This window comes from Mytilus galloprovincialis, chromosome 8 (genome assembly GCF_965363235.1).
Source record: "Mytilus galloprovincialis chromosome 8, xbMytGall1.hap1.1, whole genome shotgun sequence".
Classification (NCBI taxonomy): Eukaryota; Metazoa; Mollusca; class Bivalvia; order Mytilida; family Mytilidae; genus Mytilus; species Mytilus galloprovincialis.
Window position 1 is genome coordinate 48,277,466 of NC_134845.1, and position 26,995 is coordinate 48,304,460.

General features: G+C 30.6%; 1 protein-coding gene across 2 annotated transcripts; it reads right to left on the minus strand.

Moving 5' to 3' along the window:
* Window positions 1-456: 456 nt before the first annotated feature.
* On the minus strand, window positions 457-22,665 carry LOC143042090 (ganglioside GM2 activator-like). 2 transcript variants are annotated; one of them, XM_076214333.1, is made up of 4 exons: window positions 21,886-22,665; window positions 11,239-11,446; window positions 8,740-8,923; window positions 457-1,375 (listed from the first exon to the last, which is right to left on the minus strand). In XM_076214333.1, the coding sequence occupies exons 1-4, from the start codon at window positions 22,007-22,009 to the stop codon at window positions 1,262-1,264; spliced, it is 630 nt and encodes a 209-aa protein (XP_076070448.1). In that variant the 5' UTR covers window positions 22,010-22,665; the 3' UTR covers window positions 457-1,261. The 2 variants fall into 2 exon arrangements, with proteins under 2 accessions (XP_076070448.1, XP_076070449.1); XM_076214334.1 differs by having other exon boundaries at window positions 8,746-8,923; window positions 21,886-22,654.
* Between the last annotated feature and the right edge of the window lie 4,330 nt (window positions 22,666-26,995).

The window sequence follows — 26,995 nt, forward strand, 5'->3', positions numbered from 1 at the left end:
CTTTCCTAAGTTCAGAATATACATACATGTATGACTATCTTTAAAAAACATTATAACTACAATTACGTTTGGTTTAAAAATCTAGATACGCAAGTGTTTGAATCTTTAAATTTAAAAAGGACGTTTCTACGTGTTAAGTAATTTGTGGGATTGCCTAACATTTATATCATTTGCATCAGTGGTACCTAACACTACAGGGAGATAACTCTGTAAAGTCAGCTTAACGTTTTAATTACGTTGTGTTGTTAATGGAATATTAAGCTTCTCAATGATCAAAATAAGTGTTTGTCAAACTGCTATATAACCAGTGTATTTTTTCTGATAAAACGGTTGGTTCAAATTTTTAGAATTTTTTATATTTTTGTCAAAGGGTCAAAGTAAATACTTTGTTAAAATTTTATGAAAATTAAACGAGCCAAATTAATTTTAGTTAAAGTGTTGGGTACCACCTTAAGGCATAGATAAAATTTCAGGATATTCATTGTTTATACCTGAATTAAACGTTTCTAGCATGCGTTTCTCTCTTGTGTCTATAACATAAAGATATTCACTGTCTTCATTCGAAAATATAACGGCAACAACAAAAAAATGTCGGCAGTTATCTCGCTTGAATAAGCCTTTTTGTAAATTCATCTGTTTTAAAACCAGAATTATTAACTTTGAACTATGAAAGACTGAAATGATCGGGAATGATGCAATATAGATATGATGATATTAATGAAAATACAATGCAAATAATTCGACATGGAAAAAAATACATAATGCTACAATAGTTCACAATATTAAAGTAAGCAACCAACAAATTAAAACACAATACATTAAATACAAAGGGATGCTCAAAAACAGCAATGCACCCTATTGTCTGTTCCTACTTTCATATTATTTCATATTCTTGATGCAAATTTTTGAATTATGTGTCACCAACATTTACTGTTTTATGTCCGCTTTACGTGTATAAAGCATAAACAGCGAGTAAATATCTCATGAGCATGAGAAATGAAGAGAATCACATTAATTCTAAAACTAACGGCTAAGTATTGTCGTACAAAGTAAACTGAACACGCGCTGTATACTTTCGTTTTTGTAGACACTGACAAATGACAGCATGTCACGTGCAAGTTGAGTCTGCGCACATTGTAAATAATTATAGGAACAGCCGATGAAAGCATCACTAACGCAAGTTTGGATTTCATTTTGATCCGTTCGTCAATAGATATCTATATTCACCCGTAATTGTATGCAATGATATAGTTTCATTTGATTATATTCGAAAAAGCCATCCTTTGTTTCGTTTTTTCATGGCAAACCGCAGATTCAAACAACCCAGTTCACCACTATCTTCATCCAGAATTCTAAAATTCACTGCATAATCTCCCTGAAAGTATAAACATATTGAGAACTTAAAAAATAGTTTTGACGTCACTTTATAACAAAATGATGGGGGAGGGGCAATTAAAAAAAAAAAAAAAACACAAATGACTAGAAAAACAACAAAAAATAAACAAGAGTTTCAGTGCAAAACTCGGAAAACTCAAGGTTGAGAAATACGAACCATACCAAAACCAGAGTGAACTCATGTGATCCTGAAAGGTAAAAAAAATCCTGCTCCACTCTTGGCATCCGTCGTGTGCCCAAACAAGAAGCATTTGGAGATATCTAAATCTTTTTAGACCAAAAACAAATATACGAAAGCAACCGATAAAGACATCATAGTTTTTGTTTTTAAAATATTTCATTGATTTAAAATGCATATTTCATTTTGTCTCCACATGTTTACCTAAACAGTTTCAATAGATTCCTCGTCAAGATGTACCGAACTGCCCAAATGTCATGGCTAAAATTTACAGTTCATTAGACTAAAATATCATTATAAAGTGTCAGCTAATTCTAAAGCATGAATTTTGCGATGTAAATAGTAGTATTGCTAGCTGTCATATAACGAAAGGAGCGTGTGACCGGTACTCCATGTCAAAAATTTTGACTTTGACATGGTCATACGCGTAAATAAAAGTATAGTAACAAGCTACGACCTTAAAGTAAATAAACAAAAGATACAAAAACTTTCACTGTTTATAAACTATATCGATTAAATCGTCAATTTTCTGGAGTCATGAAGAGGAATACGTAGATAGACATTTACCTACACGTACCTACTTTATCTCGGTAGATTATCTTAAAGGGTGTAAATGTTATAAACAGATAAGTGTCATGTTATCGTGTCAGGGTAAAAGGTGTTGACAGAATTCCATGTATATATCGAATAACCTTGTAATGTATATATTGCATGATGTTTGTTATGTTTTGTAAATGTTACAAGATTTTCATTCAGGATAATAACCCTTAAATTGTAAGATAGCATGGCAATGTAAAGAAAAAATAACTGGCAGAAATTTTCTAATGGGAAAGATAGGATGTGAAACAAAATCACGTACACGAATAGGAAGAAGAAGAAAAAAGGCAAGGAATAGTGCTGTTAATGTCGTTCTTCATCTTATTTCCTTCAACATGGAGCAAAACTCTCTATTCACAGCACGATATCTCTATGGTATTCATATCTTATATCTTTTATTGATTTATTCAAGAAATATGTGCATAATGTCAAGTTTTTAAAATTTCGTCGTAGATGTGCATTGCAGTTATTTCCACTTCTGCATGCGTTGAGTTGCAGCAAGTGGTACATGTACTTTAAAATAACCAGTTAAAACCTGGACTACTACTTCAAGACGTATTTGTTTTCGATAATACTCATTATTTGCTGATGTATTGGAAAATAATGAGACTTCATGAAAAAAAATCTAAAACATCTGCACGCGGTTCAAAACTTCTCTTGTCAGTTTGAATATAAAAAAAAATCGTACATAAATAATTGTTTTGAAATTTGACACGATTTACCCCTTTGTCAAACCACAGTTATATAAAAATGGACTTGATTCACTTAAAATAGTACAAACAAAAGTCTTACAAAAAACAATGGAAGTTTACTTTGAGATTCTTCTAGTCTTTTTTTTTTTTTTTTTTGGTTGCGTCCCTCATATAAATATCTTTAAGAAGTAAATGAAATAGATCGACAAAAAATTCATTCATATTACCGATTTAAAAAAAGATCTTTTCAAAACAAAACGAACTGACACGAGTTAACATTTCAATAACATTTTAGTTCAAAAACCACATAGTCGAGACGAAGCAGGCTTGACAGGAATAATAAAAAAACGATGTCTGCAAACAAACTTACTTTAGTAGTTTTTAATCGGCAGTTTGCACATTTCTTTATTCTATTTAAATAGAAGCTTTTAACCTATTAGATAGAAGAGAAAAAACTGTTTATATAATACGGTAACGTATAATTACTTGTACTCATTAGAGAACCATAGGTTTATCTGTTGTAAGTGGAGGTTAAGCGTGGTTAATAATGCGTTATTGAACCTTATAATAATTTGTTAGCTATTTACCGTCTACGAGACATATTATGTTGTTCTTCTATGTGAAGGAAAATAGATAAATATTAATTATTTGTGCTAAATCATCTAATCATTTTCCGCTATTCAGATTCTGATGTAAAATACAAAAGAAATGTAATGAACTAGAACTGAGAAAACTAACAACACGTTGTTTAACAGCCTTAGGCTTTGCTTCCTAGGTGGTCTATTAAAATACACATCACTGTCATTTGAGAGTGTTGGCCGAAACTCTTTCATATTAATCAATTCATGATAAACGCCTCTTTCTATCGAGATGTTCTTTATACACGTGCCACTAAATTGACGTTAGTTGTGTTTTAAAGTAAATGTATAATTCAAGGAACGACCAATTAATTACGTATTTAGAGAACATCAAGAGGATGCTGATTTTATATTATAAGCAAAATTACTTGGCACTTTAAACAGATTTCTTGACATATTTAAAAATTTCCCACATAGAAAAGAAATGATCTTTTTCAAGACTTAAATGTTTTAAATATACTGTCTATATCGTTCCTATTTCTGTTTTAAATTCTTCAATGAATTCAAAGATATATCAAATTGTAAAATTCATATAAACGTTATTAAGAAGAAACCTACAAAATCGTCAGCACCGTCTACGGACATAGAACAATAATTACAAATTTTAAAGCAATTAAGGGACAATATGTTTGTCAAGCATAATTATTTTTTGTAAAATGAAGATGTGATTTGATTGTCAAAATGAGTAATTCTAAATTAAATCCATATTACACGTCACGGTTCAACATTCAACAATGAGCAAAACTCTTACTGGAAAGTAAACTAAATGACCCGGGATGACAAGACGTAAAGAAATCAAAAACAGAAAATCAACACTTTATTCGAAAGTTAACCAGATGCTCCGCAGGGCGCAGCTTTATACGACCGCAGAGGTTGAACCCTGAAAGGTTGGGGCAAGAATGGACACAACATTCAAGCTGGATTCAGCTCTAAATTTGGATTGTGATTAAATAGTTGACACAGCATAGGTTTCGGACACAGAATGTATGTGGTCTAATGAACTTAAAATATTTTGTTTTGCCTTTGAGCAATTCACTATGCTGTTGAATATTAATCCTTTCAAAAAAATGTTTGAAGAAATTTTCTTTTATTTATGAAATCTGAAATGAGAAAAATTTAACCCCCCACCCCAATTTTTTTTTCACATCCCCCTTTCCCTTTTTCCAAAACTGATCTCAATTCAAATTTCTAATGGAGTTTGCAAACAATAACTACTCATTTAAATACATCATAAAATATTAAAATGTAAAAAAAGTGCTTGTTATCACTGAATGGTAAAGATTGTTTTAATTTATCAGTTGGTAGTAAAAGTGAATATACATTGTATATTGTATAAAACAATGATTTAAGTTGATGCAACTACTATCCTGGACAAAGAAAGATAACTCCAATTGAAAATTGCTTGCTATTGCGCAATACTGTGCAATTGAAAATATTTGCTATTGCACAATACTGTGCAATTGAAGATTTCTTGCTATTGCGCAATACTGAGCAATTGAAAGTTTCTTGCTATTGCACAATACTGTGCAATTGAATATTTCTTGCAATTGCTGAATACTGCGCAATTGAAAAATTCTTGCTATTGCACAATACTTAATATAATAATTTTGGACCAACTTGAAAACTGGGCCCATAATCAAAAATCTAAGTACATGTTTAGATTCAGCATATCAAAAAAGCCCAAGAATTCAATTTTTGTTAAAATCAAACTTAGTTTAATTTTGGACCCTTTGGACTTTAATGTAGACCAATTTGAAAACGGGACTAAAAATTAAAAATCTACATACACAGTTAGATTTGGAAGATCAAAGAATCCCAATTATTCAATTTTTGATGGAATCAAACAAAGTTTAATTTAGGACCCCGAATTGGACCAACTTGAAAACTGGTCCAATAATCAAAAATCTAAGTACATTTTTAGATTCAGCATATCAAAGAACCACAAGGATTCAATTTTTGTTAAAATCAAACTAAGTTTAATTATTTTGGACCCTTTGGACCTTAATGTAGACCAATTTGAAAACGGGACCAAAAATTAAGTATCTACATACACAGTTAGATTCGGCATATCAAAGAACCCAAATTATTCAATTTTTGATGAAATCAAACAAAGTTCAATTTTGGACAATTCGTAAATGTTTTTTTTCTATTTATCGAAGAGTCGTCTGCTTTCTGCGAGTGTCAGTCGACATACTGTTTTAACACTGAACTCCCCTACTGATGATATTTTGTAAATATTTTATTTTTCATCCCAATTTGTTTGTCAAATTTCACGCTTTCAACATTGACAAAGGTGTAACAATAAACTAATCATTCTGTTTTCCTTTCACTGTATATTTCATTAACACAACAACAAAATTAACCAAAATAGAAATAAAGATTTATCACAACTTCACATATTAGGAATTGATGTGTTCTTCTTTTATACTTACACATGACGTAAAAATATGTAAAGATAAGCAATGAATTGTACGTGACAAAAATAAACCGTTTACTGCACGATTGCAGTGTTACAAAATGACGTCAGAGCTATTTACCCGTCAACTATAACAATGGTAGAAGTAGCTACTTTGTACCGGAAGTTCGAACAAGATTATAGTAAATTAGATTTATCTTTAGATGATCACTATGATGAAAGATCTCGATGTCTTGATTGGCATATGCCCTGTATCAGCTTGACACTGACGGAAACGATATACGAACTTGTTTTATTAGTTAAACAAACTGTTTGATCGATATCTGCCTCTTTTTTTTTGCATTCTCTAAACAAAAATTTAACTTTATTTATGTCCATATATTTGCTTATCTTTTCCATTTTTACATGAACATTATAAACAATTAACTCGGATGAGGTTAGTTTTTTTTCGGATTTTTTAAATTTTATGAAGAATTATAAATTGAATACAACATATACCATATACAAAATTCAATACCGCAGTTAGTTCTTATTGTTTCATTTGAAAAATATTTTCGAACTATTTCTTGATAAAATTTTGAAAACAAAGTTTCACATTAATCTTTAACGGTAACCATCTAGAGCCGATACTACTGAATATGTTTGATCATCTTTTCATGTTTAATTACCAAAAAATGTTAACTGTGAGTATCGCATTTAAGGGACGACCATTTAGCTTCCCAAAAAAGGGGGTGAGTTTTTTCTAAAAAAAATATATGCTGATCTCCAATCTGATAAAATAAAAAATTATGGTCAAGCAGATGGCAAAAAAATTCTGAATCCAGGTTTTCACCATACCTTTTAGTGCTAGATTTGAAAAACAAAACCATGACCCCCTGAAGTTAAATGGTTGCTGACTTAGTTCTTTCAGTTTTGTGGTCATAATATCATTTGATAAAACAATACACCTTGAGTTAAAAAAACAAAACAAAAACAAAACATTGCTTTGTTAATTAAATTTTTAAAAAACCAACACAAACACTCTTTTTGTAAGATAACATCCATAAATGAAAATGACTCGTTTGATTTTGTAAAAAGGAGATTTTTTCTTATTTTATAGATAAATTACAATTGAGATAAAATCATAAAACTGTGATAACTTTTTTGTTATTGTTTAAAATAACGCATTTAACGTTAAGTACATAAAAAATAACTGATTTCTAATGTTACTAAATGCATTATTAATCGCTTTTGAGAAAATATTTGATAAACTACAATATCTATGAATTGGTATCTTTCTATATATTTTTTTAGTTCAGTGTGCTTTTAAATAATGTAAAACTCAGTGCAGATAAAAAAAATCTTTTTAATAGATTTTAACCTGATTTATCAAAAACGCTGTAAAATACTATATTTTTCTTTTCTTTAAATTGTAAAATTTAAACAGATTCTCACAGTGGTATCTTTTAATATAAATAATTTACTTGTTTTACCACACACGAGCTATTTTTCATAAAACGTATCAATGAATAATCCTAAAAAGTCATTATTTTTCTTGGAGGACATTTAACAATATAATGCGAATATGCAAAATTTAATCTACTAGGAGACTACACTCAATTAAAGTACACATTTCCACAAGACCATTATGCTTTTAATTTCATTCAAGTTTCTCATAGAAAATTATACAAATAGTGATCAAAAGTCACATGCAGTGATGAGTACGAGTTGACAGGTATCTTTTTGTTTAAATATAAATCATTTAAGTTTTAAAATATTGCTTATATTTTAAGAAAGGACATATACAAACGAATTTAAGGTCAAACGAATGTTGGTACATCGATACAAAAAAAGTAAAATAAAAATAATATACCGAACTCAGAGAAATATTTGAAACTGAAAGTCCCTAATCAAATAACAAAATCAAAAGCGCAAACAAATCAAACGAATGGATAACAACTGTCATTCATACATGTATAGTACCATTGTTTTCATAATTTTGACAATATTTTAACTTAAAAAATAATTCAATTACTTTTAAGAGTATATTTAAGAATTTTGTGATGCAATAACGTTTGTATCAATAAATGCAGTTTTTGCTTCTATATATCACATATCAATGTACATACAGTGACCTACAGAAAACTGTTGTTAATTTATGTGTCATATGGTCACTTGTGAAGATTTGTCTCATTGGCAAACTTCTTCTTTTTTTTTATAAAGGCGGCAAAGTTATTATTTAAAATACAAACATGTGCAGTTTCTTTTTTACAGATGTTTATCAAACAAACGATACGTTCAACGTTCCTTCAAATACAGTTTTCATATACTAGCAATGCACTGAAGTGTCATATTTCTTTTTCTACAAGTCATTGATTAAACTTCACTTTGACTTCCAAATTACTCTGAAGTAATCACAAGTTGTATTTGTCTTAAAAACTACAGACTGTCATACAAATGAGAGGTTTAATTAGTTATAAAACCACCGTTTTCTAATATGAAACTGCCTGTACAAAATCTGGAAAATGACACCGAAGTGCTGACTACTGGGCTGTAATCAAATGGCAAAATCAGAAGCCCAAACACAAACACGAAGACATAACGAATAGATTTTCTTATGTAGAAAATGGTGGATTAAACCTGATTTTATAGCTAGCTAAACCTCTCACTTGTATTACAGGCATATACAATTCCTGTATATTGACAATTCAACTAGCGTTACATTGATAACAATACGACTTATCAGTGACGTTCAAATTAAAATAGTTGGATGGTCAAACACGTACGAAGTCATAGATAATATATATCAACATATATAAAGATATAAAAATAAATTATGCTTACTCTTACTTTAACAAAAGAGCCAGCATATCCACCTATTCTAGGTATATTTACAGCTAGGTTTTTCACACTAAATACTCCAGCATGGAATGGACAATAACACTGAATATCTAAATGTCTTAATCGTTTCGGACATCTTTGTCTCTTTTCAAATCTTTCTAAATTTTGGCAAATATTGTCATACGTGCTGAAATATAAATCAAAAATGTTATATATGTTATTTAGAGATACATTTTGGGAAATATAAGAAGAGAGGAAAGCTACATGTATAAATAAGAGAAAAAAGATAGAAATTGCTTTGAAGCAAAGACATTATTCTTTGATCGCAGTCTGATGAAACTTCAACATAAGCTTCTAAGGGTTATATGAAATGTATGTCACATAGCCTGTATCTATTTTTCAACACTTGCCATGATATAACAATTCCAAATTTATTGATAAATCAATTAGTTGCCCCTTTTTATTACTGTGTATGTACTTGTATCCGTTTGTACGATAGAAACCCCACACATCCATTTGGTAAATATGTATTGGGTAAGCTTTTAAAAATTACGTTTCGATTTGTTCATGCTTGATACTGTGATTATAAACATTGATACATGCTTTACATTTAAGTTTCCATCAGTCAGAAGAGAAATGTGTAATTCTATTTTAAAGCAACAACAGCTTGTGTAGAACACCGCGACTTAGATCGCCAAAATTGCTGCCCCAAATTTGATTCACTATAAAGGTATAATTTTGTAAGTATTATAACATATTATTTGCACTTGATGTGTTAATATGAATAAGAATGTATGTGTATACCCCAAAAAACGTTATGTATAAGGATGCAAAGGATACAAAGGAAAAATACACGTTTGCGATAATAATACGAAAGACTGACTTTCACCAATGTGTGAATTCAACTTGTGTCGCTGCATATGTCAATACGAGGTTAAGTACGTAGTATGATAATGCACAATGTAAACTATGGTCCCATATTTTTGTTTGGGATGAAGCGGCGGATATCTATATGACGTGTGTAATACTTTAGAAATGAAACTGATACGTTCTTTTTGTGTATAAATTACTTAATTTTATAATTATATATTTCAAATTGTTATCCTCAATTTTGAATTTTGGCCCACATTTAATTTTACACCTCTAAATTTGAAAATTGTTTGTTATTGTTAACATTTACTGTTCATACTGAATTCATAAAGTAGTTAAATTAAAATAAGTACAAAGTGAATGACATCTATCATAAACATGTAATTACTGCGGACATAATGATATATAAACACCATATTAAGTCCAGTAGACCGCACACGTCGTCAGGTTCCACCCTGATATATACAGTCAGTTCTATAGAATCAAAACTATTATAGAAAGCAGATCTTCTCAATTACATCTTGTCTTACGCGACATCCTTGCTCGTACAAGGATCTTCTACTCTCGTTTTCTATAATAGGTATCTCCCATTATGTTAATTGGTCCACCTAATTTCAACGCTTTGTTATATGTTACGGATCAAACAGAGTATTGCGAATTAAAGTAGGGACGACGACTTATATTTTATCAAAGCGCGACAAGTTTGTATTGTCAAGTATTGTTATTTCAGAAAACATCGTTCAATATATTGAAAACAAGACAACAAATTTAAGTTATTTAAAAGTAGAAAAAGGGTTCGGTCTAATTCTTAACGAAATTCCCAACACCTTACACTTGGTTGGTAATTGAATTTTTTGGACTTATTGTACAATCCACCTAGAGGACAGCGTTTTTGGTGCTCCTATGATTTAAAAGATACGTTTTGATTGTAAATTTCAATTTTTGTTATTATAACTATGCAAACACCATGATGTCATCAAACATAATAAATGTATTTCAGTGTTCTGCATTTATCGCGTTTTCTTTTAAAAGTTATTTCAAACTTCTAATTGTTATCCCACGTCTTTTGTACTACCATATAATATTCTTTTTCTTAACAACTTGAAAGATTTCAAATCGAATATTGACAATTTCTTCCTTTATTTCAATTGATGAGATAATATTTCTAGATGATTATTAAATCAGTGAGGAATTCTTAAGTCAATGTTCATCTAAAACGGTCATTTTGGTCTGAATATCTCTAAAAAGACTAAAACAATATTTTTTTGGAATTATTAAATGCAGTGCGTTCAGACTGTTCAGTTGAAGCTATTTACCTTTAAACATCACCATCATACTGCATTGTCTGAAAAGCTGCTGAACAGTACTGAATTGACTACACGGGAATTGTCTGATCAGTACTGGATTAAAAAGAAATCGAATTGTCTGATCAGCATTGAATTTTCACCAATGAATAAGTCTTAAAACTAACTGACTTATATATTGTTCCTACTTTCAGATTATGTAAAGATCGAAATGACCGTCTAAAAAAATGAATTTGTAGTATTTCCTCTGTTACCCTTTTCAATAAATTGTCTCTTACGCACATACTAAATACATTATATGATAATATTATAAGTGCATGCTACTTACCATGATCCTATCTGGTTTTCAAAGCACGGTAGACTAAATGGAATTCTGTTAAAGAAATATTTTGTAACTTTCATCTCTATAGAAATACGTCTAGGTAAGTCATGTGTAATATTTCCCGCCATAGAAAGCTCCAACGTTCCTGGCGTAACTATGGGATTCGGATGAATTTTTACGTGATGAAAAAGTATAGGTCGATTTGGATCAGAACCTGTAAAAGAAATAAAATACTAATAACAGAATAACATTTGAAAAGTCTTTTTTGCCAATTTTTAATTTTTATGAATCAATGTTTGACCACTGCCCATTTGATGTAATCCTCTGAGATTATTTTTATGTATTAATTTTAATAATTCTATGACAGTATTCTTGAAATTATCTGAATGATTTTGCCTGCACCTTAAAATGAAAATGAAAATGTCAAGCAGGCAGATAATTGGAAGGTTGTTCTTTTTGAGATAAACTAGATTTTGTTTAACATATTTGCCATACTTATAATTATTTGTGGAATCTACTTTCCTTATAAGCTCTTAATCCATGTCATCTTCAATGGAGCCTTTGCGTGGGTATGGATAAAATAATAAATAATATTTGACATAACTATAACTTGGCATTTTAAGTCTCTGATATCCTTTTTTAATTCTTCATTTTCTCTGAAGTATTATTGACATTTGTTTTAAGGCATTTACTTGATGCTTAAACTAATACAGCAAAAAGTAAAATCACAAAAATACTGAACTTACAGGAAAATCAATTCGAAAAGTCCATAATCACATGGAAAAATCAAATAATAAAACGCATCAAAAACGAATGGACAAGAACTGTCATAATCCTGACTTGTTACAGGCATTTTCAAATGTAGAAAATGGTGGATTAAACCTGGTTTTATAGCGCTAACCCTCTCACTTTGATGACAGTCTCATCAAATTCCGTTATATTTACATTGATGCGTTAACTAAACAGACACAATAAATAAAATAGTCAAAATATGGGTACATCAGTCATCATCGTATAACAATTTTAAAAGGAACAATTTAACAGAACACAAAAACATCTATCTACAAACACATTCATTGATTTGTTTGTCTGACGTCAGAAAATTTTATATGTCACATTTTTCTGTGTACTGAGAAGATATGTTTTTATCTTATTTTTTAGATTCAAGAATTTGATAGAGAGTTTCTGCCTGCTTATAAGGAAGCTACTGAACCAGGAGTTCCAAATGATGAAGTTGAAAGCATCACGTCGAAAAATCAACAAATGTCTTCATGGGTTAGTTGACCGTTATGAGATACCTGTTTCACAGATGACGACGGATATATTCCAACTGTTGTTACCCACAATCTCGCCCTCTGTTCATTGAATGTGACTTACCGATTTAGTCTTATCACCGTATTTGAACTTAAAAAGAAAATTACAACAATACCTATAGCTCCGATGAAAAATTAAAAATTGAAAGTTCCCAATCAAACGGCAAAACAAAAAGCTCAAACACATCTATAAATGGATAACAACTGTCATGTCTATGACTTGTTACAGACATTTTCGTATGTAGAAATGGTGGATTGAATCTGGTTTTAAAGCTATCTAAACCTCTTAGTAAGCAACACGACGAGTACCAAATGTTAAGCTGGATTTGCTCATCTTTCCAGAGCACCTGATATCTCCTCCGGTTTTTAATGGGGTCGATGTAAAGTTGTCTGTTTAAAAATGAAAACGGTATCATGCCCGCTAAAATGATGTTTACAAGAGCATACACAAAAAAGTTTCTTTTCACGCGAAATACAACTTATAAATCTAAGATAACAAAATCTAGCTAGAGAAACATTCAAATATAGTTCTGACTTATGAATTTGTCTTTTAATTGTAGTACTTACTGTCATTTATTGCAATTTCATTAAACGTTTAAAAAAATAGAAGTAAAACATATTGCCATTAATGGTTATATTTAGTAGATCGCACCTGTTTTACTGTAAATTAAATCGAATCGTTCAATTGAAAGTAACTATCCACGTAAGTATCAATTAACATGTTGAACAAATGCCTACCGCATTTAATGATGTTTTCTTTTCATCATATATTCAGTTAAAGTCGTAAAAGACAACAGTGTGTCAAAACAGGAAGGTATCAATCATTTTATAATAGGCTTCAAACGTCTTGTTCTTCTATTGTTCATTCATTAATGCGCGAGTGTAATTGTTTTAGTTATTAACGTTAACAAATTGTAATTAAGTACCTTTCTGTAGAAGTTTTGACCTGTCTGTTCTAAACAGAATCTCTACCTTGATGTGCAATAAATCTGCCATCGACGGGCCCTGATTGACTTCAGTTCATTTTAGATTTTGACCTTTTCTTTAATGTTTGGTACGAAAATAAGAACGTGTATTACAATACGACACTAGGGACGGGTTAAGACTACGTGTCTTTTATGCAACATTTCAACGTAACGATACGGGTTTTAGAAGTGAAATAAAGCACGTGAAAGGAAGATTGAAAATTTCACATTGCATAATTGAATTCTCTCTTTAACTGCTCGATATTTTATCTTTAACATACAAATGTCCGGTTTGTTGTCAACCCCAAGGGGAATATATAAAAAAAAATCTTTTGAAATAAACTTTATTACGTTTTTTACAGTCCTGTTTTTCAAGTGTTTAGGCTTAAGCGATCTTAATTATGTTACATACAGAAAAGAGTTTCGCACGAACGAAATCTATCAAGTGATTTTTTTCTATTTTTGTCAAAGAAAATTGCTTGTTGTCGTAATTATATATTGACGTACTTTTAGTTTTCTAACTGGTCAAAATAACCAGTTAACAGGTGTGTCAAATGCCTAGTATTTAGCAATTGTTGTGACAGTTTCAAGTGCCATTCAATTATTCTCACATGGAGTTTCAAGTTGACATGCTCAATATAATTACAGGTTTATTATATCACAGGAATTTCAAGGAGGTGACCACTATGTCATTTCATTTACCGAATAGGTTTACCACAACGACCACAGTGATCTAACTAAAAACCACATATTAAATAATATATCATGTTTTGACCACAAATTAACACTAAATGCCACATTTATGTTGTCGTACTTTGCCGTTTAACTTGCATACTTTAAATATCTGCCATATTTGTCAAGATAAAAAGAAATGAAGTATGTCTTTGCATATATATTTATGCATTGTGACTTTTTATGCATATGTACATGACTTAAAAGTACAGCTTTGATAGAGGAAATGTAGATATGTTAAAGTGACGTTGGAAAATATATTTTCAGTGGCGTTCCGTTTTGTCTTTACAAAAAGAACAATTCTATGATAAAAGAAGCACAGCAAGTTCCCACTAATGTACTCCCACATAAATATTGTCGAACAAAACCTGATGACTTTGATCATTTCTTTGCATGTCAAATTAATGTTTAGTTCTAGTTTTGATTTTTTATTATAATTGTTATTGTACCTTTTATAACTAAAAAGGCCTTGTATATTAAAACAATAAAAGGGATTGGACAAATCATATTTGAGACTTTATTGTAGATATCTGACAGTAGCAGTTTTAACAATAAATTTAGGGAGCTACCATTTGATTTTTATGGGGGGGGGGGGGGGGCTAGGATGAAATTTGAAAAAAATAGGCAGGACAGGAGTTTTGAGTAAAAAAAAAAAGGCAGGATAAGACACTTTGCATAAAAAAAAGGCAGGATGACAATTTAGGTAAAAAAAAGTCAGGATAAACTAATAAAAAAAAAGGCAGGACCGATTAGAGTGAAAAATAAAAAGGCAGGATAGAGATTACAACTAAAAAAAAAAATGCAGGACAAAATTTTTCATCCTAGCCCCCCCATAAAAATCAAATGGAAGCTCCCTTATTACCAATCACTGCAAAAAAAAAGATTAAATATCTCATTGAAATTTAATGATGTTTTCAATCAAGATTTGTCACTTTTTACTGGTAATGTTCTTAAAGAATACTAAATAGAAGACTAAGCTATATCATATTATTATAGCTAGAAATAAAGTTATCAATGACATGTCAAACTGAATTATAAAATAAAATGAAATTTCTTAATTTGATGTAGCCAATCCTTTATAATTTTGTGCAATCAAAACGTAAAAAGTGTTTCAATCACATATTTCTTTTGAAGAAATACCTATCGATAAGATATAGGAATTGTATTTCAAACGATTTGGATATGTATTGCAATGAATATACGTAGTATAATTACACGAATGGGTTAACATATACAAAATGCTGCTTCACCAATTTCAATTAAATCTATCAAATACTCCATAGAAACTTGAACTTAGTTAAATATAAGTGCATTTCATGTCAAAGGTTGGATTAATACAATAGGTGTATGTTTCGTATGTTGGCCCTTCGCTGTAGGTAGAATTCGTTACCTAATAACAGATTTTTTCTCACCTGGCAAAAAAGTGACATTTACATGTTTCTTATACTAGTGCTACCGATTAGTCTTACAAACAGTCGTACCTATAAAAGTTTGAAGTATTGACAGTTTTTCACAACTATTTGCAGATTTCATATTATTATTTTCTCACAACCAGCGACAACGAATATTATGGGTATGAATAAAACCTAAAGAACATAAGGATGGTTTATTCATTTCAATATTTATATTTCAAAACTTCATAGATAACTGCGAAAAATCACATTTTGATACAAATAACAAACTTTATAATTTGATGAAAGAGTTCAAATAGATTCCTCTATAATTGTTAAAATAAGGCAAAGGCAAAGAGTTAATAAAGTAAATAAAGGCAACAGTAGTTTCGAAATTCATAAATCGATTGAGAAGAATATTTAGTATTGAGATACTGCAAATAGTTTTCATAAGAAACATCAGTTTAGATCGAATCAGAACAGTTTGAATTTTAAATCCGGTGAAGCGACTGCGTTATGCATTTGCATTACCTGCTGATTACTAAATCTGGCTCAGACTCTTTGTGTCTGCATAATAGAACTTTACCGTAATGTTTCAACATTTTATATAATATTAATTTACAGAAAATAAACATACCAAATACATTTCACAGTGTCAATGTTGGTACCGGAAAAATAACATATACTTCGGTTAAAATTTAGTGCAACATTGTTAGGTTTTGCTGTAGCAAATTTTCGTGTTCCTAGCAGTGGGATATGAACCCATACTCCTTTCTTTGTCGGCTTTATCTATATAGTTGTGTAACACACTATAAGTAATGTAATTTGGCAGGGGATTCTTTCAGATTACCTATATTTTTGTATGTATTTGTCTGTCATGAAGTATGATAATAATATACAGTCCCATCCATGTACTTTATTTTATACACTAAATATGTGACAACTTTATGACAGACTTTCTCAATGTTAAAACTAAGGATTTGACATTACATGTATATAAGTTCTTTAAGCATTTCTTTAATCTATATTCTATCCTAAGATCCTCTAACTCTGCACAGGTGGTAGAAATGGGATAGCTTCATATATATAAATAAATAAAGTGTCACAGCAGGTGGCCCTGTTTGATCTATTGAAAATAAAGGTATCTAATTAATTTAGAGAACCCTGAAATTAATATTGTTGATAGAATGTGGTCAATTGACCGCAATAATATCAGTTCTTCTTTGTAAATTGTTTACTATTCCCTCAATCCTATTGTTTATTGCATTAATAAACACACCTGAACTACAGTTAAAGATATCATAGCACTCCGTTACTTCAAACGTAAATTAGTGTAGATGTTTCGTCTTTTTATAGAAACGAAATAATGCACTTTATACGTCCTAGAATTCCTTTTTACAGTGGTAATACCATATATGTGCCGGACCAGATGAGATGAGTATTTGGAACCATACGCGTCGCAGTTAAATTGACATGAGTATAGTGTACTGCAGTCATATTACGATATTGATGACTTAGAACTACTTAAAATACCGGAAATACATCCACGTGGCCTAATACTCTAATATATCGTATCACGCAGTAGCTATACATGCCAGCTTTTCACTCACAAGCAAAACTGATTGAAGTAAACCAACTTCAAACGACACTGCACAACCAAAAAGTGCAATCCCAGAAAAGCAATAGTGCTTTGTGATGGTGAATGTCAGTATGATCGTAGATACTACAATACAATAAAGGATGTTGTTTTTAAATTTAAAATTGTAGCCTCTCGGTGGTTTGACTTTGATGCTAAAAAGCAACTTTTCAGAAAAAGGACAGTTGTTTTACTTTTTTTTTTATGTGTTTGAGCTTTTGATTTTGCATTTGATCTGGGACTTTCCATTGAGATTTTCCTTTGAATTCGGTATTTTTGTTATTTTTCTTTTTTCAAGATGTCTTGATTGTTTATACCCCACAAGTATAATATACTCATGTGGTCTGACCAAACGCGTATGCTTGAACCATTTGAATATACACATATGGTCATGACCAAAATCTATGACTTAAATACTCATATTGTCCAGAAAATATCATAGCACTCGTATTTCTTCTGACTACGATTGACAAATCAGATTTTATTCTTCCATTGGTACCTTCCTTCTCTTTTTCAAACTTATTTTTTATTTGATATCATATAGCAAAACATCACAGCCAAATTTTTTATATACACAGTATCCATATATTACTATCAATTCTCTATCTACTTATCATGGAATACTATATACTATATATTCTTTAATATTTGTATTTGAACAGTAAGTAAACATATCATAACAACATCTTAAGTGTACCGAACATGATAGGCACAACGAAATATATATCAAATGAAAATGTTTCCTTTAAACAGGTGTTCGATCACATCCGAAACAAATAATCTTCAAACTTTAGCTGTGTATATTCAACTTAGACGTTAATTACGTAATTTGAATTTACTACTATACAAAGACGGAAAGTTTACCAGGTAAATTACATAGTTCTAACTGGTTAAATCATTAATTCATTATCATAGTTTCCTAAGAGAGAGTAATATGTGTCAATGGTCCTCGTTATATGACCATTACATCAGGAAAAAGTGTTAAATCTTTTAATTTAAATAAAGAGGCAATGGTCATCCGTGACATTTTGAAAATACCTAAGATCTTAATGAATTTAAATGGGTGCTTTGTCACGCAATAGACGTCATTGTAGGACCAGGTGTGTTTAGATTTCTTATTTTTCACCATAGATGATAAACTAAGCCGAATCGTTTGTGCATATTTGAAATTGTTTGGTCTTTGATTTTTGGGGTTATCAACCTGCTGAAACTAGAGAGACGGAGCTTACTTTATTTTGTTCAAAGTTTCTGTTGTTCTGTCCTTAGATACGTATTTTTATAAGTTGGATGGTCACATCCCTTAGAAGCGATTTAATGACTGATATCTTTTTTTAATACTTTTGCGGTGCAACTAGTGTTAATTGAACATGAAGTTTAATTGCTCATCAACAGTTGTTAACCAATGTCAGTTCAAAAGTTTATGTTATCTGCAACTATACAGATAGTATCAATATTTTTATTTAGAAATTGGTACACATATTTCATTAATTATTTTTTATACTTATTTATTTGTTTTGATGGTATGTTTTATAGCTAAGCCTAGATACTTTTTAAATTGAGCTAGTTTAGTTTTCATAAATTGATGAAGTCATAAAGCAATGACGTCACGATCCTCATGGTAAATGCATCAAGTCGCGTTTAAAGAAGATTGACATTTACCGTCTGATTTGAATAAATCAATACAGGTTTTGTAACAAATGCCATCCTACTTTGCCTGGTATCTTTGTATGCTCTAAACCCAATATGATTTCACATTAAAGTAATATAACATTTCATAGAGCGCATTACTATGGATATCCTATTAAAGCAAGTTTTACGCCACATTTTCATAATGCTTACAGTATTTTAACCCATTATTTTAAGGTGTTTTTCATCTAAATTCGGTGAACGATTCTTATTAGAATATCAAACATTTATCTACCCTTTGTTATTCCGTTTTTGAATTCAAATGACGTTTTTTCTAGTTACTCCATATAGTTTATTAGTCAACTTAATAGCTTGCGTTGCAATTTTCCTGTACTCAAATATGAAGAAAAACATTCTTACGTTATGAAATTACAAATTCATTTTAGGATTTAACAACTAGAATCACTCTTTGAACTCGACAATAACGCATATTTATAGTAGCGTTGATGTTTTAAATAGCCTCTCTCGATCTATAAATATAAACCAATTATCTTTTCCACTTATCAATGTTTTATGGAATTTCCTGTTATTAAATCAATAAAGGTAATGAGGCTAGGTTATCTTGATAATTGATATCATTGATATACGAGTGGAAAACGGTTGGCACTAACAGAAATAAAACAAGGAAGATGGAACGAGGCTGCTGAAAGAGCATTGGATCTTTTTATCCTAAATATAAACAAACAGTCAAATAAAATATGTACAGACCAACAAAGAGCTTTAAATAATAACTTAATAACTTAAGGACAGACTACACCAAATGAATAAAAAAATTAGATTGGTTCGATGTGTTTGTTTTGGATTATAAGAATTTGCCTTAAGATTTTAGTCGTATCTGATTACGTTTTGAGTTCTGTCAAAAAAAATAGTTAGGAAAATCTGGACCAACACTTCCTTGAAGGGGTTCATCTCTTAGAATCGACACTTATTTCTGCAGAACCTTAAAGAGTATATTTATTCATCTTTACGTTCATTCATTTAAACCGACTCCTACTATGTTCCCTATTAAGGATTGACATCAAAAGTTCAATGTAGGATAAAAAAAAACTTAATTCACATAGTTTTTTTCACTGACCCCCCCCCCCCCCCCCCCCCCCCTTTCCCCTCTTTACTTAATTTGGGAAAAATTGATTTACCAATAGGGATACATGTAAAAATCGATTTTAGATATACAAAGCTTGCAGAATTTTAACCCCACCAACCACCCCCCCCCCCACCCCCCACCCCCAAACTATTTGATTTAAGTTTTTTTTATCCTACATCGATCTTTTGATGTCGTCCCTAATATATATGGGTTTGAAATACATGATTGGTAGTTCTTTAAAATTGAATTGCATGCTGGTAATATCTCTAATAGTCAATATCTAACTTACTTTCAAGATATTAATTTTAAAGTGTTACAATGTGTAGCATACGTTTAATATATATAACTGTTCTCTTATTTTCCAAAAGGCATACAAGGTCCGTAACTTTATAATGATTGTCAGATGATTAACAATAGGTCACACTAACATGATTTTTTCCAATAATTCTATAAGCTTTAGGCTGGCAAACGTCTTACTCTGAGGTTTTATCTAACCTATATTAATCAGGGAAATAATCTTAATTTTTCATTCCTTCTTCAATTTGGTTTAATGAACAGTTTGTTAACGTTAGAATTACGTGTGTTCCATCAATAAATTCAACTTTGATGTACCTGTTGAAATTTTTTATTCTCACATGTGAATGAAAGTTAGTTTCATTCAATTCAGTTAATTAAATTTCAAGCAATTATTTGTTTTCATTTATAAGTTCAGATGCTTTAGTTGTGAAATAAATTATATACAAACGATCGTTTCTTTTTCAGATTACTTCGACGTACTTTAATTTATCAATGTCGTAAATAAACATGTGTGGTTTGAAATCAATTTCATGTTCACGGACATTGAAATTGCACGTTGCAAAAGCCATTTCTTTTTCAAACAAGCCAAGATATACGACCTGTGTTTTCTATTTTATTATTAATCTGTATGTGAATAAATCAAATCTGAAAATAAAGATTTAATCTTATAAAATGCTTCCCATCTTCCAAAATAAATCACTGCCAAACGATCAGTGTGGGATAGATGTAGGGGGTTAGGTATATTTCATGGAGGTAGATGTTTATTTCATTTGGTTGAACCCAACAATTAGGTACAAAACATCAGTTGATTAATTGTTTTAAGACATCAAATGATCAGTCCGTACCAGCAAATGCGTATAATACTAACATTAACTTGTAATAATTGAACGTTAAATGGACATTAACTATTCACAAATCAGATAAAATTTGGGTGATGCAGTACAAAACTTATACAAAAGTTTAGCATATTGATGAAATGTCACATTTGAAATAAAATAAAATTCACATCTATATTATAAAAAACAATTATTTGCCATTGAATAATTATGATGATCGGTGACCTCAACTTTAAATTCGACGAAAATAGTGTGCTTTTAACAAATGAGCTGCGTCGGATAGAAATCGACCTGATGCAAACGAAAATCAATACCTATGTTAACCTATTTTGGGTTGAAATAATTTCTACGGAAAGTCTGTAATTGTTCCAAAAGTAGGTTTTCATAAGAAGACAACCCTTTTAAACGGACCAAAATGCTGCTTTTATATCTTAGTTATTTCAAAATCGATCAAAGTCTTAGATATGTATATGTGTACATGCACTTGCATAAGGTCGATTTCTATCCGACGCAGCTCAAATCATGGGTTTGAAAATGATCAATAAAAATACTTCAAGATATATGCATCAAATGTATTCCCTTATTGTTAAAATTACTTTTATCAGCAACGTTTGTATAATGCTTCATCCATGTTAGTGGCCATAGGCGAAACTTTTTTTATAATGGAATGAACAATATAAGAAATACTAATATACAAATAAACTCCAACTCACCACAGTCTGAAAATTTGAAGGATTTGTTGTCTCTTTTTCTCCTGCCTAGTATAGTTGTACACCCAGTCAATAAAAGAATCAAAACTGGAAATAAAGTTATCTTGTTGTGATTAAAATTAACCATTATTTCATCAAAGCATCAATAATTAAAGTGTTATGTCCAATGTCTTATCTTATGTCATACAAATAATGATATTGAATCCAACTTTTGTCTGTAGAATATATTTTTGTTAATTAATTCAAATATTAATTAAAATTTTCGTCATTGAACACCTTTTAAATATATCCAGTACATTCCTCTGCAATTCCATTATTATTGAATTATGCATATGACAAGCGTTGATATCTAAGTGTCAGAATTCGTAGAACATATTACAGTCGCATGTTCATTCGTACAAATATTTACAGTGATCGGCAGATCACATAAAACTGTTAAGACCTCACACATCGAAAGCAGATCGGACGTCCCGGGGAACACCCCCACTTTACTTTACCAAAAGTTAAATGTTCTGGGCAGCGGCTAAGTTGGAAGGTTGGATCACTTCACTCCATATTTACAAGATAAAAGTTAACCTTTTACAGAAGCTACTGAACCGCATAATTATCTTGTATAATATACATTCAGTGTTTAATATTGTTCGCTTGTAGCTTTGATTTACTAAACCGATATTTTTAAAAAGTTTATCCTATTTGTCGATATTCATTATGTGTATAATACATGCCAACACTGATTTTAAACTATCCAGTAGCAAATTTGCTAAAATGTATGGAGGTTTATATTAAAGATGTAAAAGTGGCGGTCAGTCAGAGGCGTTTTATTAGATACTACTGGATTTACCACACACGTCGTTCGTTAAACTTGGCAAGTATACGAGATCAGGATGGGAAAGTTAAATGTTTTGAACCGTTACACTTTTTTGCAATGAAATATGCAATGAAAATTATTTATTTCATCAATTTTTTATTCAAACAATATTAAAGTATTGAAATGCTATTGGTTTTTATTTATTTAAATATTTGGTATAAAAATATCTATCGATTTGATAGGAAGATTAGATTATGGAAATAAACATGTAATTAATTGTTAACCTGATACGTACATTATTTATGTTTACACTTAAATGACATACAGGTGTTTATAGAGAGACATTTCAATAAAGAAGGTACTCTACTGGTTGTGTGCCACCTTTCTATCAAATAGGTATGGCAGGTCTACTTGAAGTGTCAACTACTTTACCTCCTCTTGCCAATAATACATTACTAGCTGTGTCAAATTGTTCAATTGATCTTCTATAACTTATAGATAATGTTTCAAGCGTATTTTGATACGCTGTTTTCTTTTTATTAAATTCCCAAATGTAATTAATTTCAGGTATAAAGTGTAATTAGTCATTTATCTAGTAGATATTTAGAACGTTTGTTAAACGATATATTTCAGCTACGATAACAACTGGTTTACATAGAGTTTCAAAATAAGTACATATATATGTAAAATGTATTAATACTTGTTATATCAGATACATCGGATTGGCAATTATAATATAGTTATCAAAGGTACCAGGATTATAATTTAGTACGCCAGACGCGCGTTTCGTCTTCATAAGACTCATCAGTGACGCTCATATCAAAATAATATCAGGTACGCTAAAGTTATCGACTAAATATTCCATTTGCTTGTTATGTTGAAACGTATGATATTTAAGGAATGACTGTAATATATTTTCTGTCTATGAAGAAATAACATAAAAAAATTGGTGCACACTGAATAACGCGCGTAGCGGGTTATTTAACAGTGTGCACCACATTTTTTATGTTATTTCGAATAGACAGAAAAAATACTACAGTCATTTCTTATTCCATTTTAAACCGTAGAAAACCATGAAAAAACGTTGATGACGTCACGGTCACATGACTAAATTATGTCTATGGGCTCATAACAAAATAACGTCAGCCAATCAGAAGACACGTTACATCCAAAATTAAATTATTCTCAGATATTATTAATAAAACTAGTTCATCTAACCTTACTCTTATCTATTTTATTAATTTCATAATTGAAATAAAAACACATACAGTAAGATATTTTTTTTACATTTTGTTATATTTTTTGTTTATTTCTTTGGCAGAATGGATGTGTAGCTTTATTCAATCTGAATACAGTGTTCTGTTCGTTGTTAATTTATATCATAAGATGACTTTTTTTTTCTATGTTGGATTTTTTTTTTTCTTAACGTATTCTACGATTATTTAATTTCGTTGAACTATTTGTAGTTGAATGAAGATCAAATTAGTTATCTTTTGAAAATAAAGCTGGCATTTATGGGTCATACGTGATCATGTTGTAAGGTTACGAAATAATTTTCTTCAATTAAATATGGGTTGAATGTTTTTATTTTGACTCTTAGAATATAAATCCTTTGGCACTTGAGTTTGCCAAGGATTACATTAATTGTCAAATCTTATTACAATTTCAGCATTTATTATTCGGCGTTCACTATTTTACGGTACTCTTAGAGATTTTGTCAAAGTGAATTAATGTAATGATGACGAAATTTGTTGGGCATGTGTTTAAATAGTAATAATTATAATGATAATGACAATAATGATAACGGGCATTTCGAAGCTAAAACTCTATATTAAGAATGAGACATCTGTTAAACAGAATTTCATTATAATATTCTAGAAATCAAGACCTAAAAACGAAGGAATGTAAAAAAAATGTACCTGAATCATTTCATAGCCATTATATAAAATACACAATGCAGTCTGCTTATTTGTTTCATTCTGTAGATTTTATTTTAGCTTATTGCTATTTTCTTATTTTCTTATGTATTATTCCTTTAATAGAGTTTCCAAATTATTTATAAGTGGTGACAAGAATTATTTACAAAAGTTCCGAGCTCATTTTTCTAATTGGAAACTTCTAATTTTGGAGGGAATATGCATTTCTATATTTATACATTTTTCTCTTGCTGGCGGAAAATAAGATTGGCGTTATACACAGGGATACGCTCATAACGCAAAACCCTCTCTCGCTTTGACATGAAGAGGATCTATTTTGCTCGACATTAGGTTACACAAGTTTGCAGGTCACCAGCACTAAATGTTTGACGTTTGCGATGTTTTTAAGGAAGAAATATTTTTGTTAATACTTAAAATACCAGAATAGACGTTTGGTTTAAGATCTTACATACTGTGTCTTATTTCCTATCATAACTTATTTACTCACTCGTTTGACTCCTCCGAAAATAAAATTTATCTTAACTAGATATCGTAGAAAAAGAAAACACAATATAGGGTTGTGCGTTCGCTACAAGATCGCCTTTAATTCAACATGTTCAACAAAAATACAACAGCTATATATAAATGAAACAATTGAACTAAACACGTCGATAAGAAACGATAAGGTTATATGTAGGAAGGGTAAGGGGTGAGAGGGGCAATAGTATACCAAACTAACCTATAGTCTTTACTATCTTGTAACGAGCGTCGCATTGGTGAAACACACCTCAAATATTCCTTATATACTGACTGCCAAAATCGTCCGTGCAGATAGGAATTCAATCGGTATTACCCCATCTCATTTAAATATAGAGAGACCGTTACATAGAAAACATAGGTCCGTAAAGAAATGTATATATTGATTGAGACTTGGTTTGCAAAGTGCAGCGGGAGACTCGCCCAATCTCACTCCTTTTGGGTTGCATGTAACTCTCCTTAAGTTTTTTACACCTTCGTTGATTTGTGTCTTGAAAATAGATTAACAAGATGTAAACATGTGTATTTACTGTTATCTGGTATGCGTATATATAAGAAAAACTATGAAACTGTATATTTTTAAAAAAAGGACATTATTAATGTCTAAAGAGTAATGTTTTGAATGACATATTAATACATATGACATGTATAAAAGCGGGGCGAAAGATCCCAGAGGGACATTCAAAATATAGATCAAAATAAACTGACAACGCCACGACTAAAAATGAAAAAGACAAACAGACAAAAAATAGTACACAAGACATAGTATTGAAAGACTAAGCAACACGACCCCACCAGAAAATGGTGATGATCGCAGGTGCTCCGTAAAGTTAAGCAGATCCTGTTCCACATGTGACAACCGCCGTGTTGCTCATGTAATTACAAACCCGGTAAAAAGTCATCAAAGACACCAACCGTATACTTGCTACTCCAAATACGCATTTGTCTAAAACTACATAATTATTTATCAGTCGCGCTCATTATGCACATTCATATATCTAAAATGGTGTGCACGATTGAAAAAAGTTCAAAAAATACAAAAGAATAAAGCGGGAAAATTATGACAACGAAGTAATCTTTTAAAGATAAATGACAGGGAGAAAACTGTTATAAGGTTAGAGTTATATCATTCGAATACCTTTATTTCGATATTGAGATATGGATGCCATCAATACCTAAAAAGTATACCAAAAATACAGAACTTTAAGAAAAATTCAAAACTGAAAGTCCCTCATCAAATAGCAAAATAAACTCAAACACATCAAAGAATTGAAGACAAAAGTGTTTGCAAAACAATGTCTTATATAAAAATATAGACATAATATTTAGATGCCCCGTTTATTCTACTTTACCAACAAAACTTAATTAGATATGCAGAAGATTTATTGCAAACGTAAGAGAGGGAAAATACAAAAGCTGCCAATCTAAAATCTTAAGTCCTGTATTAAAAAAAGCAGTCAACACCTTTGTAAAATAATTATGTAAAACGACAAAAAGACAAACAACAATATTAAAAACGCACAGAATGCTAACTGTCACGTGTCATGTGTTCCTCTAAGCAAATAAAACTATTGTTATCATTGCATTTAATAATTCCATGTTAGAAGAAAATGGGACGTTATTGTAGTGTAGACACATGGAACATGTTTTCGGTCACATGTTAAACAGACGACCTAGCAAATCATGCATCATCTATCAAACTATCATTGTGAAGGCTTGATGCTGGTAGAAATGTAAGTTCAAAGACGTAATACGCAAACAATAATCTCAACTGAAAAGAGTATCACAAACTTATTGCTTATTGTCGATAAACGAATGACCCGGATATAGATAAAGGCAACAGTCGTAAACC